The sequence below is a fragment of the Cucurbita pepo genome, chromosome LG04 (assembly GCF_002806865.2).
Source record: "Cucurbita pepo subsp. pepo cultivar mu-cu-16 chromosome LG04, ASM280686v2, whole genome shotgun sequence".
Classification (NCBI taxonomy): domain Eukaryota; kingdom Viridiplantae; phylum Streptophyta; class Magnoliopsida; order Cucurbitales; family Cucurbitaceae; genus Cucurbita; species Cucurbita pepo.
The window spans coordinates 7,608,779-7,625,969 of NC_036641.1; the positions used below are offsets into that span (position 1 = coordinate 7,608,779).

The window sequence follows — 17,191 nt, forward strand, 5'->3', positions numbered from 1 at the left end:
GACGACTCTATCATCACAATATTATCATTTGAACGTGGTCTCAATTTATTTATATATATACTCGAATGTCTGATTTTAGGGGTAAAAAAATAATTTGTGGAGTACAAAAATAAAGTAAAATAAAGAAATAAAGAACTCTGTTTTTTTTTTTTTCAAATTTATTTATTAAAGGAAAAAGATTATTGAGTGGGTGAAGCGTATCGGGGTTGCGTAAAGTCGTTAAAGCATCCACGATTATAAGGGAGACCAGTTGGGTACGGAACGTTAAGCGTACGTCCTTAATTTATTGATTTTTTTTTTATTATAAATAATTCAATTATATTATTCAAAATTGAACTTTATTACATTTTAGAAAATTATCAAATTATTTAGCTCCGACCTATAAATGGAAATAAATAAATAATTTTTGGATTATTGGGCCAATCGTAGGGTACCCAACATGGCCCATTTCTTCGTGTTCTTATGGTGGGATGGCCTTTTAGTTGGATTCAGAAATGGATAATTTACATTTTTTTTTTGTTTTTTTAAATATAAAACATATAAATATTAGATAATTAATATAATGTATATATATTTTTAATGATTTAGATAATTGGATGTGTTTGAATTATATGATTAAAAATTTTAAATATTTTTAATTAGATAGCTTAATATGATTTTTTTTTGCTTTTTATTAGGAGCTTTGGGAATATATATATATATTTAAATATTATATTCTTTTTATTTTAATTATAGGTAAATTTTTGAGTTGGTTAGATTGGTAACTCAAGCAACTGGAATAGAGTTCACAGCTCAACTAAATCTAACTCTCTATTCTCGAGTTGGGTCGTCGAGTTATTTTTTTTAATTATTTAAAAAAAAGATAGTTATCTAATGTGCATATTATGTTAATAACTAAAAAAATCTGATAAAGTTCAAATATCAAACCATCAGAGAACATCGCATTACTAACATTTGCGACAAATATCAAATATTATTAATTTTCACAATAATGTTAAAAATAAAGTTGGGTTGAGTTGGGTTGTAACCCTGTTGTCGAGTAGTTTTGGTTAACCCGTCGAAAAAAAATGTCAACCCAATCCAAACCGAAAAATATATAACTCAATATAATATTTATGATTTGAGTTGGATAGTCTGTGTTTATCCCCTTTTGACTGTCAAAGAATACGTGGAGCTCGACATGTTTGGAAGCACAGGAGAACGTTCTGTTGCTGATATTATCAATAGTATTCGATACTGGGTCATTCATAACATACTATACCTTATCTATTCATTGCAAGTTGGTTATTTGTCAGCACGGGTTTAGCTTACGATGTTTTTGGAAGCCCTCGTCCAAATGAGTATTTTACAGAGAGCCGACAAGGAATTTCATTAATAACGGGTCGTTTTTAGTATTTGGAGTTATAGGATTATTTGTAAAACTTTATTTGAACATTTGATGTAATAGAGTGTAATACAAAATTTATAAATTAGCGGATGAGTAGAAAATTGGGCACTTTTTGCAAATAAAACGTTGAGAAGGGCATTTTTGTAAATGAAGTGTTGAGAATCGAAACACAAAGGAAAGTCGTGGGCAATCCATTCCAAAGTGGAAGCGCGAAGGAATAAAGAAAGGACAGAGAATCTGCGCGATCACCTAAGATCAGTGTTCGTCTCATCTCCACCGTTAAATTTTTCTGATACGGGGCGATAAGAAAATCCAACGGTGTGTCATCCGAGCGTACCGTTCTCCGAGGTACACGATATGTAAAATGCACATTTCAATGTTCATTTTGAGCTGCCATGGACGTTCTTCAATCTCAGAGTGGTGAGAGAGAGAGAGAGGGAAATTGACGCGGGGACTAGAAGAACTGGATGCATAAGAATCAAGTGATCTTCAACACATGGCGATTGAGGTACGATTCAATCCGTATTCGAGACTGTTGGTTTCTTTTTCCTTCAAATTATTTTCAATTTTGGATCGATTTTCACACATTATTGTCATCATTTCTTTACATCAGTGCGTCTACGATGTTAGATTCGTCTACTGGAATTGGCTATAGCATAATATACCCGTAGTCGAGGATTCCATTCTTGAATTCGTATCGTTTGATATTCAGAAAGCTCCGTTATTAGGTAATCGGCGGTGGCGTTTCGCTGGTCGAGGTTTTTAATGAGTACTGAATTGTTTTTTAATCGACTCTGTTAGAAAACTGTAATGGCATTGATAAATTTCTGCTTGAAGAGAAATAACAAGGTTAATGGTTTAGAGAGTTGAACTTGCCGTTTGATCGAGGCAACGTTCATTAACTAGAAGTCATTTTCATCTCTATTAAAAAGATCGTTACGTAGTTTCTATTGGACAACTACTTAAACACATTGGTACTAAGTTTCTGTTAGATAACAAGTTAATGTCATCCATGGACTTGTTTGGCATAGATAACCCATAGCAAGTTTGATTTGACTTTGCCGCTGTTTCTTTCTTTCTTTTTCTCTATCTTTTTCCTTTTTCTTTTTGAATTTATATCCAAATTCTTGCATCAATATACCAGGCTAGACAATCGTGATTATTCAGAGAGAAAGGGCAACAGAAATGTTGTCATTTGTTTCATATTTGCATAACTTTCTGTATGATCTTTCTATGGCATTTTAGGATTGACAACTATATATGAAATTGAAATTGTACTCCCTCTCTCGCAGGATGTCAAATTCATAAATTACTGCAACAGAGCTTATCGACACAGATAAGGATAACATTGGACTTAAAAAGAAAATTGAATTTGATAGTGTTCTTCAAGATAAATGATGAAGCGTTTCGTTTACATCAATGACGATGAACCATCAAATGATCTTTACTGCGATAATCGCATTTCGAACCGGAAATACACTTTATTGAACTTTCTCCCAAAAAATTTATGGGAACAGTTCAGGTAATTTTTCATTGTAGTAGTTCTTATTAGATCTTACCAGATTCTCTTTAGTTCCCGTAACATTATCTTCCAGATTTCATATGATTCTTGATCTCATTAGCTTATCTAATTGATTGAGAATAACAATGGATATTTCAGTTTCTTACCTGATTGGCCCTAGCTTTCCTCTTTATACTTTTCTCTGGAGTTAACCTTATTACTATTTTGTCTTCTTTTGTCCATTTTTGAAAATCTTCTGTTATTATGTCTTTAAGTGGCTACTGCTGAGCTGTGTTGTCAAAACTAACAATATAGCAGTCTTCATTTTTTGCAACTTCGACTGTGAACAACCTGCTGATGTATTTTCCAGTTTTATATCATTTATACCTAGCTGGTAGATGCTCTTGAATTACACATGCATTTTCATTCCTAACAAGTTTCGTTTTCCTTTGTTTTCAGACGCTTCATGAACCAATACTTTTTGTTAATTGCGTGCCTACAGTTATGGCCACTTATAACTCCAGTAAACCCCGCCAGTACATGGGGTCCTCTTATCTTCATTTTTGCTGTGTCTGCAACAAAAGAGGCATGGGATGATTACAATAGATATTTATCAGACAAAAAAGCAAATGAGAAAGAAGTTTGGGTTGTGAGGCAGGGTACCAGAAAAATTGTAGGAATCTCTCTCAATATTTTGATTTAGCATGACTTCCTTTTCATATATGAAAAAGATCAAATTATTAATTTGTTGCATTTCTTCTAGTAGGCTGTTTGTTAATTAAATCTACTTTCTTCGAAGATCTTCAAATATATTTTTACATCATGGTAACTAGTAGTTGGATCATTTATGGAGCTAATGAATAGCCAATTGATATATATAACAGATTAAGGAAAGCCAATTGATATATATAACAGATTAAGGAATTAGGATTCTAGCATAGTTGTGGAGGTTACCGTCATTTCTTTAATGTCAACTTTGTTGTATTCTCTTAGCTTCTTGGCTTTTACTTGTAGATTCAAGCACAAGATATTCATGTTGGTGATTTAGTATGGCTCAGGGAGAATGATGAAGTGCCTTCGGATCTTGTTTTGATTGGTACCTCCGATTCTCAAGGAATTTGCTATATAGAGGTTAGTATGGATGTTCATGTGTTTGCTGATTTGGATTACGTTTCTGATCACTTACCTTTTCATATGGCTCTATAATGTGATCTAGAATCCATGTTTTTTTTGCATCAATACCTTCGTATTAAATACAAAAATAGTGGAATGTCAAGTCCACGTTATTAAAAGACAAAAGTTCTTATTCCTATTAAGTATTACTCTAAGTTTAACAATATATAATAATAATTGATAGCCTTAACTTATTCAGAAATGGTAATTTGACATGTTGCAGACATCTGCCCTTGATGGAGAAACTGACTTGAAGACGAGGGTCATACCTTCAGCTTGTATGGGAATAGATTTTGATCTATTAAACAAGATCAAGGTTTGGGTTTCCCTGTCCAATTATCAACATACAAGTTTTATTACAAGTTTTCATTTGGGCGAAGCAGATGGCAGATTTGTAGGCATCTCCAGCGTAAAAATGACGATATTTTGTTATTTGTCTTCATTTGGCAGGGAGTCATAGAGTGCCCTAGACCAGATAAGGATATAAGAAGATTTGATGCAAACCTTCGGTTATTTCCTCCTTTCATTGACAATGATGTGTGCCCATTGACAATAAAAAACACAATTCTTCAGTCATGTTACTTACGGAACACAGAGTGGGTCTGTGGAGTAGCCATCTACACGGGCAAGTTCCATTGCATGAGCGATTTCAAGTTTATATAGACTATTCAATGAATAATTTTTGTTTTCTTCATGATTGAGACAAGGGTAGCTTTTAGTTGATGCCTTCTCTAGATACGAAAGTGTTAGGAGGAGACTACATGTTTTTCAGCATTTGGAATTTACACAATGATAAGACTTGTATAAGAACTAGTTTAGTCTCTTTTGGAATTTCGAAATTGCTGTTGTAAAATTGAAATTATTTGCGAGTGTTCCTCCCCTCTTTTTTGGTTGGATTTAAGATGTAGCGATGGATAAACTTTTTGCAGAGTAGTATAAATGTATTAGCCAAACTTTTTAACATATAGCTCTATTCAATTCTCTTACAGTATACTTTGTATGTTTGATCTTTTCAGGCAATGAAACCAAGCTTGGAATGAGCAGGGGTGTCCCAGAACCAAAACTTACAGCGATGGATGCAATGATTGACAAGTTAACTGGGGCTATATTTGTTTTTCAAATTGTGGTGGTTGTTGTTCTAGGTTTAGCTGGCAATGTGTGGAAGGATTCTGAAGCCAGAAAGGTTCAATATAATCTCTTTGGTTCCAGTGCTATATTGTTTCTTTACTTTTGAAATTAACACGAAGCTCTGTTGTGTGTTGCTGCTATAATGTCTCTCTTTCTCCCTGTCTCCCTCTGGGTGAAGACTCAGTATTAGCCATATATGTTTTGTATCCTGTCGATTGTAAGTTGATCTTTTGGTACTATGTAGCTTTGGTATGTGCAACATCCAGAGGAAGGTCCATGGTATGAGCTACTGATCATCCCTCTTCGGTTTGAGCTTCTTTGTTCAATCATGATACCCATTTCAATTAAGGTATGCTGAGGGTTTGGTGCATATTATTGTGCTTTCTCTACTTTTGTTATCATACTGCTCCATGCCTAATTAAGTATGGTAATAGAAAGTACTTCCCTCCCTGTGTTTGCAGCTAATTAGCACAGATGAAAGCCTGATGTTTTAATAGTTGAAATTTCACCGTTGAATATTTGCTTAGGATGATGGTCAAAGGATTCATTCAAGTCAAAGTTGGTTATTCAAGTGACCAGTTTATATGACATCACAATTGTTATTTGTTGGATGCTATGTGCATTTGATTACTGCATATTTGCTTTAATTATTTGGTTATCTTCATCTTCTTGAAGTATATTAGAGAAGTTGGGAAAAGTTGGATGTAATGCTATTGACCTAAAATATTTGCTTTTTTCAGGTGTCACTGGATCTTGTAAAGAGCTTATATGCAAAATTCATTGATTGGGACTATGAAATGATTGACCGTGTGACTGGTATTCCTTCCCATGCTACGAAGTGAGTTAAGGAAGTTTAAAACTGCAAAAAATTATTGTGGCATTTGTGTAAGGACATCTGAATGAAAGATATCTTGCATACTTTCTTAGAGGTGTATTTTACATGTGGCAGTACGGCAATAAGTGAGGACCTGGGACAAGTTGAATACATTTTGACGGATAAAACCGGTACCCTCACTGAAAACAAGATGATCTTCAGGAGATGTTGTATCAGTGGCATATTTTATGGAAATGAAAATGGAGATGCCTTGAAAGGTTTGGTTTTCTGATTGTTGTCAAAAGCATCATGCTCATCGCTTTGTTTCCTGTCACCTATATATAAAACTTATTTTTTCACAAATGGGAATATAGGATTTAAAGATTAGATAGGCTATAATTGTTCAGTAATCTGAACTGTCAATTCATAGTTGTATGTATTTGTTTCAAAATAATTCATATACTAGTCAAGGAAAAGGACTTTGCTGGTTGCTTTCTATCAAATTCTAATAATGGTTCAAACCCCCACTAGAAGATTTGCAACGGTGGTTTAGCTAAGGCACCAGACAAGCTCTTTTGGTTTCACTTGACAGGAAGCACATTTTCCTTATTCATTATATAAGATTATGAGCTTGATATTTATTCTTTAATTTATTTGTCAAGTCGACATCACTTGTTCTGCATTAATTGCATAATTATATATTAAATCTAGTAGAGATTTCAGGGATGACGGTGAAGTATTATGGCAGATGGATGATTTACTTATTTGTATTGCCATATATTAATTTTTTCTTTTGTTATTGTTTTTTAGACAACCTTAATTATTGTTTCTTTGCTTAGCTGTAAATATTTCACTGATGGGTAGACTTCCCTTTATTGGTGTGGCTAGAATTCTTCCTGTTTACATGTAACTTGTACGTATCGTTTGTTCAAGGAGTTGAGTAGAAACTTGTTCTCCGAATCCTTCATTATATGGTAGTCCATATTTGATTAGCTCTGTCCATTGCATGCAGATAAAAAGTTGCTCAATGCTATTGCAAGCGGCTCTCCTGACGTTACAAGATTTCTAACAATTATGGCAATTTGTAATACAGTGGTGCCTACAAAAAGGTAATTTTAGGTTCAAATTTTTTTAAATGGAACTTGGCTGGATTTTAAAATTCCACCAACAATTTTTTGGCCTAGTTAGTTAATATATATGCCATTGTATGTGCGGGTTTCTGTTTTAATTTCTTTCTGTCCTTTTTCAGCAAAAGTGGAAATATCCTGTACAAGGCACAGTCACAGGATGAGGATGCTCTCGTGAATGCTGCTGCTTACTTGCATATGGTATTTGTCAATAAGAATGCTAATAATCTTGGTAAGAGTCATCTTTCTTTAGCAAAGTTGTTCAAATAGATTAACCGCTAGAATAATGCCATTGTTTCATTGTGACTACAGACATTCAGTTTAATGGAATGCTAAACAGATATGAACTCCTAGATACTCTGGAGTTCACATCTGAACGAAAAAGGATGTCTGTGGTAGTTAAAGATTGTCAGAATGGGAAGATTATCCTCCTATCAAAAGGAGCTGATGAAGCTATACTTCCTCATGCTTATGCTGGTAACCTTAAAATTTAGTTGCATTTTAATTATTTTATCCATGTGTGTCTCTTTTGAATTATCTTGTTTAGCAATCATTGGTACAATTATCCAAAAATCTTCTCTCTCTTTTACCTCACTGTCACTTTCCCCCCACTTTAAGGCGAGGGGTTAGGGGGATGAGTTGGCAGATTCACATCAATTTACAGTATGCACAAAGTTTTACAATTACATTGATAAGAGATGTCGATGTACTGAACATGGTTAGAAAACTTACCAGAAAAACGTGAAATTCCTGCATTGCTGTTTGCGTAATAAAATCTGTCCACGGCTTCAAGATTTGTAGCTTTTTATATTTAATGACGTCAAATTGTATAATTTTATTATTCTGTATATCAAGTCATGTTGATGTGATTGCTACTTTAACCTTACTTCAGGCCAACAAACAAGAACATTTATTGAAGCTGTTGACCAGTACGCACAACTGGGTCTCCGTACATTATGTCTGGCTTGGCGGGAACTAGAAGAAGATGAGTATCGAGAATGGGCTTTTATGTTTAAGGAGGCTAATAGCACATTGGTTGACAGGGAGGTAATTGATATACTATTATGGTTTTTATGAATGTAAAACCTTTTTCTATTTGTTGTATTTTTATATGTTATGTCTGCTCCTCTTTTGTAGTGGAGGTTAGCTGAAGTTTGCCAAAGACTAGAGCGCAATTTTGAAGTCCTTGGAGTTACTGCTATAGAAGATAGGCTACAGGTAAATGTTTGTAGTTGCAGTTGTCCAATTCGAACTGTTATAGGAGAAATGGTATTGAAAGATGATAACAAAACGCTTTGGGTAAAATACCATTGTTGAGATCAGAAACTGATGTTCACTCGTTGACCATATTTTACCTTTCAGGATGGAGTCCCTGAAACAATCGAAACATTAAGAAGAGCAGGAATAAATTTCTGGATGCTGACGGGAGACAAGCAGAACACTGCCATTCAGATAGCTCTCCTATGCAACTTTATTTCACCAGGTAGCCATAGACGTGTCAAAATTTATTTCATTAAGTTTTTTGCCTTATCCCTCGGCATCTCATAGTCTCAAATAAGATGTATCCTTTTCATTCCATCATTTTGTTTGCAATTCCTCTTATTCTTCTCTTTCCATTGCATTTATTATGCATAGAGCCCAAAGGACAATTATTGTTAATTGATGGAAAAACGGAGGATGAAGTTTGTAGAAGTTTGGATAGAGTTGTTCTGACTATGAAGACCACAACCTCAGAACCCAAGGTAATGCACATTGTCCAATCATTTGATATAGATCTTCTTTTAAAAACCCGTTGGAAATGTAAGAACACCTTTCATTTCTCCTTGTGGGCTTCTCTCAACAGGATGTTGCTTTCGTTGTTGATGGCTGGGCTCTTGAAATTGCTCTCAAGAATTATCGCAGGGCTTTCACCGAATTAGCAATCCTATCAAGAACTGCAATATGTTGTCGTGTTACTCCATCACAGAAGGCTCAGGTGGTCCCTCTAGTTTCTATTTCTTTTTTTAAGAGGTGGTTCCTCGTTTTTTTTGTTCTCATATGGATCATTGAGCTTCATATAATTCGTATTATGCAGCTAGTGGAACTCTTGAAATCGTGTGATTATAGAACACTGGCAATTGGAGATGGTGGGAATGACGTGAGGATGATACAACAAGCTGACATTGGAGTGGGCATTAGTGGAAGAGAAGGACTGCAAGCAGCTAGGGCAGCTGATTACAGTATTGGAAGTAAGAAATACAACTCTACATTTGAAAAGGATTTTTTTCTATGAGAAATTCCATTGTTGAATTCTAGCTTGGCGATGCAGTTGATGGCTAAGTTCTAAATTGCTATCATGTTTACAAATTTTTTATACTCGTGTTTGAATGATGCTAAATTTATTACATTTTCTATGAAATAGGTTTTGGAATCGCTAGTGATCCCAACCTCTCGTTTTACTACCTTAATTTATTGTCTCAAATAATTGGGGAAATAGAAAAAGTCTATGGTGCAGCTTTCTAGAGCGATTGGAGTCAATAATGACATATTTGGACCATTGTATTGAGAAGCTGGATGTGGCTCGTGTATTTTATATATTTGCATTTAGAACTAATTCTTGATCATATCTCCCTTGTTTCCAAATGCCTTGCAATGTAAGGGATTGAATACTGTGACATCAAGATGGATATTGATCCCTCAACGGTTACTTCTGTAACGTATATTCAGAATTACTCTCTGTTGTCAGAAAATATAGAACTTTATGAGATATTTGCTTATTGTCAGAATAACCTCCTCGTAGAAGTTGAGTTCCGTGATAATTAGCTTTGCAACATTTGAGAAATATAATCTTTATTCTGTATGCTGTATACTGTCTGAATGACAGCCTTCATTTTTTGTTTGTTATTATCTCAGACATCCTCATGTCTGGTGAATGGAATGATTTGTGGCTAACACCCAATTTCCATTTGCTTCTTCTGGTTGGCAGAGTTCAGGTTTCTGAAAAGATTGATTTTAGTTCATGGACGATACTCATACAACCGTACAGCATTTTTGTCACAATATTCATTCTATAAATCCTTATTGATATGTTTTATCCAGATCTCGTAAGTGCCTCTAAATTTAATACGACACTTGAAGATAACAAATTGATGAGATTTCTTTATTTTTTCGACACCTGTGGACAAATAGCACTGACTTTCGAATACATTCAGTTTCTCTTTCATTTCAGGTGTCTCTGGGACCAGTCTATTTAATTCTGTAAGCTTGATGGCTTACAATGTTTTCTACACCAGTATTCCTGTATTAGTTAGTGTCCTTGACAAAGATCTCAGCGAAGAAACAGTGATGCAACATCCTCAAATTTTATTCTACTGCCAAGCTGGGAGGTTAGTATTTCAAAATCTTTCATGTTTCTCTGAGGATTTTTATGTTGGAAAGTTTCATCAAGTTACTTGGTATTTGGAAAGATTCATTTTCCATCTTTGGTGGTTATTGATTTCTGTGTGTCACCTGAACAGGCTTTTAAATCCCAGCACATTTGCTGGATGGTTTGGTCGATCTCTATTTCATGTAAGTGATTATATTTGTATGATACTTCTTAACTTTAGAACACTGGTTTGTTTTCGTGAAGTATTTCATAATTTTAGTTTAAAAATAATCCTCCAAAGATGGAATCCATTTTTTTTTTGTTGGTGTTTTTATCATCTTGATGCTCGAAAACCATTTATAAGAGAATTATATGACGTCAATTTATAAAGATATCAATGCTTACTAACAACGAACTGATGTTTCCTCGAGTAAGAAATCATGCTTGATGTTTGTTAAAAAAAAGTTTCATCTTTCAATGTGCTGATATTTTGCAGGCCGTTGTGGTGTTTGTAATTAGCATCCATGCCTATGCTAACGAAAAGAGTGAAATGGTGGAGGTTTCAATGGTGGCTCTATCTGGGTGCATTTGGTTACAGGCCTTTGTAGTGACTTTGGAGACCAAGTAAGCTCCCATCTTTTTGCTGTAGGTTAAATGTTGCAACTTCATTTCGTAATGAGTCTCGTTCTATAGCGTCGACCAAAGTCTAAAGATTATTGAGCTGAAATTTCATGTCTTGACTTGCCTTTTTCCCATACCATCTGAGATTTGATTGATTCTGGCAGTTCATTCACAATGTTGCAACATCTGGCTATATGGGGGAATTTAGCTGCTTTCTACGTGATCAATTGGATCTTCAGTGCCATTCCTTCATCTGGAATGTATACAATAATGTTCCGATTATGTGGACAACCATCTTACTGGATAACCATATTTGTAAGTCTCCCTTGGCCAATCTTTCCTATCATTGATTACCTAAATCTTAAAAAGTGATTACTAGGTCATCGAGTTTTGATTGTTGTGTCTAATAGAGGTTATAAATTCACATATCTATTAGAAAAAAAAAAGTTTAGGATTCTATTATACGTAAAAATTTTACCTATGTTACCTTGTTTTAGAATTTACTATTCTATTAAACACGAAATTTAAAGTTTACGGTTCTATTACATTAATATTAATGAGGTCAAATATACCTAATGTTCAAGTTCATAGGTATACCTTAAGTTAAGAGACCCTTATTATGGTTATAAACATAGAAAGTTGAGGCTAAACCACAATTTAACCTTTTTGTTGTGAACCATGCTGAGTTCTATGCCAGTAAGACATGCAGCTATAAAAAATTTAATGATGATGTGTAAGAAGACTTTAGTTCGTTAGTTAGTTTGTTAGGATTATACTAGGATTATACTGACACAAAAGGTTTGTCTACAGCTAATAGTAGGCGTGGGAATGGGCCCACTTCTAGCTATCAAGTACTTCAGGTACACATATAGACCAAGCAAAATCAACACTCTTCAGCAGGCTGAACGATTGGGTGGGCCGATCATGTCGCTCAAAAACATAGAGCACCAGCCTCGGCCCATTGAAAAGGAAGTGTCTCCACTGTCAATAACTCAGCAGCCCAAGAGCAGAAATACAGTCTACGAACCTCTTTTATCAGACTCTCCTACTGCCACTAGAAGATCTCTTGCGTCAGGTCCCTCCTTCGATTTCTTTCAGACACCACCCAGTTATTCAAGAAATAAGGATAACTGAGCTTCTTTCCCAATAAAGATAAAGAGTATGCTGTATAGATCTTCACGTGATTACTAAATTACAGAGTTGGAACTCAGCTCAAAAGTTTGTTTTTTTACCATTGAAGCTGAAGAGGAGAATTCGTTTTATTTTCTATACGAAGGGACTCAATTCATTCACATCTTATCTATATACTGAAACTAACAGACCTTGCAGATTGAACTTTTTGAGCCAATTTGCTCAATTTTCTTTCACTTCCTTCCCTTTTTCTTTCCTATCGATTTTGTGAAAATCTGTTGATTCCCGACGCATTGAATAAACGGTGGATTAGAGAAATTTGGTTAAATTACAGGTTTAGTTCATGAACTTTTAAGTTCGTATATAATCCGTTCTTGTACTCTTAATAGATCTCTCATTTAGGGCACATTTGACTGCAGGAACAGTGGCTCAAGCTCAAGCCTCCTCAGCCAAACCTGTTCTCAAACCACAACTCAGGCAGCCTCGCAGGTACAAAATTCAAAAGACGAGAGGGATAGGTGTGTCTAAAAGGTCATTGAATTTTTATTTAACTGTGTCTAATATATTCCTGAGATATATTAAACACAAAATTGCAAGATCAATATCTATTTAGAAAATTTTAAAATTCATTCAAGTTAGATACAACTTATAATTAATCTAAAATTATGATTTCAACCTTGCCGATATGAAGTTAGGGTGTGGTCCTTCGAACGGGCAAACACCAATCTAGATCTTTCTTTTAGTTTTTACAATAATAGCATTTTATAATGTAGACGTGGTGTATCAAACGTTAAATTATTAATACCTTAACTATTGAGCTATGTGTCGGGCATACCTTACCAGAAGTATGTCACAGGCATTACAGAAGTATGGGGGCTCTTGCTACATAATTGTGCACAACTAAAACGCTTCCAATAAATGAGCTGAACCTGCAAGAAAATTATAAAAAGGGAGCCTCAAAAAGTCAAGATGGTGGAGGGTGAAGGGACCCTCAAACCATATCAATGGTCATTTTAGCATGGGCTGTTGCTGGCCCACACCATTTCATATGTGACAGCCTCCACTGAACCAAACACACCCTTATGGGTCTTTTCCCCACCACCCCAGCTGTCTTTCATTTAAGTTCCCCTCCTAGGAAACATGTTCTATGCCATACTTCAGCTGGTACATCCTTCATGTACTCTCTTTATTCCGCTAAATTATTGAATCAGATCACCATAACGTGGTTATCTCTTAATAATCATCGACCGTAGATCAATTAAATATGTCTGTTCTGACTAATTATTGGATACAAAAGAGAAATAATGTTACCATTTCTCTCTCCCACGTTTAATGGTACAAAATTGTTAGTTATGTTGCTATGTTGATACCATCTCTGATCTATTTGAGCCATCATTATCCTTTGTGATCCCTCTTTTACCGACACCTTTATTTGATTCTTTGCTTTTTCTTTCTCCCATTCGTTTTCTTTTTAAGGGAGTTTTGAATTTAGACAACACATACCATCAAAACTTCAACACTTCAACAAGAACCAACAAGCTGAGTTGGAAACATACAACATAAGACTCTTATTTGCTATAAATTGCATCTATGAATAACTTGTTTTAGTTACTTTTTCAAGCCAGGATTGAATTAAATATGCCTAACATTTCAACATCATTTTGTGGTCAAGTTTATTTGGCACTAATAGAAAAAATTGAAATGAGCTTTAAACTAATTTCTAATACTTAACATAAAACGGATCGGGAACTTTTTGAACTTGGATCTCGAGTTACCAAAAGACTTGGGGAACTTAGAGTTTTTAAGTTAACATTTTAGTGATGAAATTATATGAATGCTCGAGTTACCGAAAGACTTGGGGAACTTAGGCCCTTAGGGTTTAATAAAGGATGATAATGATGATAAATGCATTTAAAATCTATAAAAAAAAAAATGGTGGATAAAGTGGTAGAAAATCCATGAACTTGAATCTATAAAAAAAAGAAATGGTGGATAAAGTGGTAGAAAATCCATAAACCAAGTTCATTGCATTGAATATCATACGAATCCAAACAATTTTAAAAGAAATCACAACCATTTTAAGAAATCTAAATCTAGATGTATTAATTAGGAACTATATGAATGTCGCTTTCATAGCTTGAAAAGTTGATTAAAAGAAAAGTTGATTAAAAGAAGGCAATTAAGTAATAAATTAGTATCTAATCAGCTAGTTGTTCTTCTAACAAAGAACGAAAAAGAGATCTACAAAATGAGAGTAGTTCGAACTCGTTCGATACCGGAGAACTTCAATCTTTATAAGGATGCTTTTCAATCTTTATAAGGATGCTTTCCAATTTTATATTCATAATTCGGTCATATGGATGTTGATTGATAAGTTCTTCAAAAGTTCATTAAAGGAGAGAGAGAGAGAGAGAGAGAGAGAGAGAGAGAGAGAGCAAATAGCCACCAAAAATTTGGACTTAAAAAACTATGGTTAAACTCCATAAAAGATTTTTAGGCCATTTTTCTCCTAAACGAAAGTAGGACCCCCAACCTACCCTCCCACACTACAACCACAGAGAACGTGGCGTTGACGGCTTGGCCCAACAGAATCCAAAAATATCAAAAGCATGATTTTCTATAACGGTTTAACACCACACACCCCCAAATGTTGCTTAATTACTTTTGGCCTCTATTTATTCAAACATCTTACATATAACAGAACATAAGAAAAATGAAACGGAAGAAATGGTCAAGAAACTTGCAGTAAAATACATTCAGAAAAAGGAATTAGAATACACAACAAACAGAAGATCTCAGGATTCTGATGAGTTCCTAATACAAACAACAAACAAAACACGTAAATTCTAAATGGACGATCAGCCAACAATTTGCAAAGCAATAATTCACAATCATTATTAATGACATTTTCTTACACCTCTTCACCATATATATATAATACCTCTATATATACGGATGGTGTAATATTTACAGTTCCTCGAGAAGTCTTATTGTTTCCTCTTCTTCTTCTTCTTCTTCTTCTTAGTAGTTTACATCAGCAGATCATTAACCCATCCGAGATCGGGACCGGAGGTGGAGGCCCATCCATTGTCGGCGTTAGATTTATGCTCGCAGGATAAGTTCGCCGATGCGGCGGAGAAGTTTGGAGTGGAAGGGGAGAGAATAAACTGCAGTTGATCTTCAGGATTAAGAGATGAAACATCGATCCAAGGCGTTGGTCTAGGGGCGGGGATGGCGGCCGCTAAAGTGGCATTAGCGTCGTCGATGTTCATGGATTCAATAGAGCTCATGAGCTCGGTCAGTGCATCTTTATAGCTCAAAACTCCCTTTAATTTAGACTGATCAGGATTACTATACCTTGAAATAGGCGAAAATCCATTCATCGACCGAGGATTTCCCGGCGAGAGCGGTGGTGAGTGCGGCGGAGAGAGATGAGACATTCCGAAAAGCGTCGACGTCGGCGAGGAGGTGGCGGCTCCACCGCAATGACAAAACAAACAGCAGTGATTAGAACCAGCGGCCGATCTGAGATTAGAACTCTTCTTATTCGGCGAAGAACAAGAGCCACCGCCTTGAAAGTTACTCACCGGCGGCAAAAGACGAAGCTCACGAGGCGAATGAGCAAAGAAACAGACCTTCCTCTTACAGTTCTTTCCATCTTTACAAGCCTCAGTCCGATACCTCGCCGGATGAAGCCAACACTCAAAAACTCCATGAGCGAACTCACATCCATCACCACGGCCACATCCACCACGCCGGAACTCCGGACACATCGTGCCGGAGTAATGAAACCGACGAGGATCCCGCCGACGAGCCTTCTCTCCAGGATGAGCAAACGGACAATCCGTCCAATCATGACTCCGACTACGAGTACACCGCCTCACCTTAAACTCATACATCCGAAAATGATCGGACGAATACGGATCGCCGTCCTCCTCCGCCTCATCCTCGCCATTGAACGGCAAAAACTTCTGCAAAAGCGATTCAACAGCAAACGAGAATCGCGGCGAATCAGTACACATTTCAGCGTTTTGATCTCGTCGCGCCGCAAGAAGCTTCCTCGGCGGAACGTTAATATCCTTCAGAAAAGGAATCCTCTCAGAAACAACAAAATCAGAAGAAGAAGGAGGAAATTGAAAATGAAACTGATATTTCTGATTCTCAGCACAAACACTGCTCATTGAAACACTGTAAAATTAGGGCAAACCAAAACGGTGTAGGAAGAAGAAGATGAGAGAATAGGGATTTATATAATGGCCGAAACAGAGGAGAGAGAAAATGAAAACAAAATAGAGGAGAGAGAAAGGCGGTATGGGGCAGAAATTGCGTGGCTTCATAACATTTGGGTCAGCATGCAAAATCGGGTATGTGGCGTTACCATACGCCTTTATTCATATTATTTTTTCCTTATTATATTATATACTCTTTTATTTATTTATTTATTTATTTATTTTATTTTTTAATTAGTCCAAACTATTTACGGCTTCCCATCTGATCAAAGTTGTTTTGGACTCTTCCTTGTAGTGTTTGTACGTGGTATTTGGCACCATTCCATCGCAATATTTTTTTTTAAATATAATTAATTATTATTTTATTTTATTTTATTTTTGTTTATGTAACATTTATCTAGAAATAATGTTAAGCGTACCCTTAGCTGATATTGTTCGCTTTTGTCTGTCACGTTTCGTCGTCAGCCTCACGATTTTAAAACGCGTCAGCTAGGGAGAGACTTATACACCCTTATAGCAACTCAAATCTATCACTAGTAGATATTGTTCGCTTTCGCCCGTTATGTATCGTTATCAGCTAGGGAGATGCTTCTACACCCATAACAACCCAAATCCATCACTAGTAGATATTGTCTGCTTTCACTCATAATTTATCGTTACCAGTCTCACGATTTTAAAACGTGTCTGATAGATAGACGTTCCCACACCCTTATAAGGAATACTTCGTTACTTCA

At 35.6% G+C, this 17,191-nt stretch overlaps 2 protein-coding genes across 2 annotated transcripts; one reads left to right on the plus strand and one right to left on the minus strand.

Annotated features, from left to right (window-relative positions):
* Positions 1-1,655: 1,655 nt before the first annotated feature.
* LOC111793338 (phospholipid-transporting ATPase 2-like) lies at positions 1,656-12,445 on the plus strand. The gene is made up of 25 exons (XM_023675176.1): positions 1,656-1,895; positions 2,680-2,909; positions 3,348-3,561; positions 3,903-4,019; positions 4,285-4,377; positions 4,512-4,686; positions 5,078-5,244; positions 5,434-5,538; positions 5,930-6,027; positions 6,139-6,281; positions 7,016-7,112; positions 7,253-7,362; positions 7,443-7,607; positions 8,023-8,177; positions 8,268-8,348; positions 8,493-8,613; positions 8,766-8,872; positions 8,974-9,105; positions 9,205-9,358; positions 10,096-10,213; positions 10,322-10,495; positions 10,628-10,679; positions 10,973-11,100; positions 11,262-11,412; positions 11,908-12,445. Exons 2-25 carry the CDS (start codon positions 2,782-2,784, stop codon positions 12,229-12,231), a joined length of 3,309 nt encoding a protein of 1,102 aa, XP_023530944.1. The 5' UTR covers positions 1,656-1,895; positions 2,680-2,781; the 3' UTR covers positions 12,232-12,445.
* Positions 12,446-14,956: 2,511 nt separating this feature from the next.
* Positions 14,957-16,583, minus strand: LOC111793598 (zinc finger CCCH domain-containing protein 2-like). Its single transcript, XM_023675552.1, has one exon. The coding sequence runs from the start codon at positions 16,407-16,409 to the stop codon at positions 15,258-15,260; it is 1,152 nt and encodes a 383-aa protein (XP_023531320.1). The 5' UTR covers positions 16,410-16,583; the 3' UTR covers positions 14,957-15,257.
* Positions 16,584-17,191: the final 608 nt, after the last annotated feature.

Coding starts and splice junctions, on each gene's coding strand:
- LOC111793598 (XM_023675552.1), bottom strand. CDS start 16,409: ATGAGCAGTGTTTGTGCTGAGAATCAGAAATATCAGTTTCATTTTCAA.
- LOC111793338 (XM_023675176.1), top strand. CDS start 2,782: ATGATGAAGCGTTTCGTTTACATCAATGACGATGAACCATCAAATGAT. Junction 3,562..3,902: donor GGCAGGGTACCAGAAAAATT/GTAGGAATCTCT, acceptor TTTTACTTGTAG/ATTCAAGCACAAGATATTCA. Junction 8,178..8,267: donor GCACATTGGTTGACAGGGAG/GTAATTGATATA, acceptor CCTCTTTTGTAG/TGGAGGTTAGCTGAAGTTTG.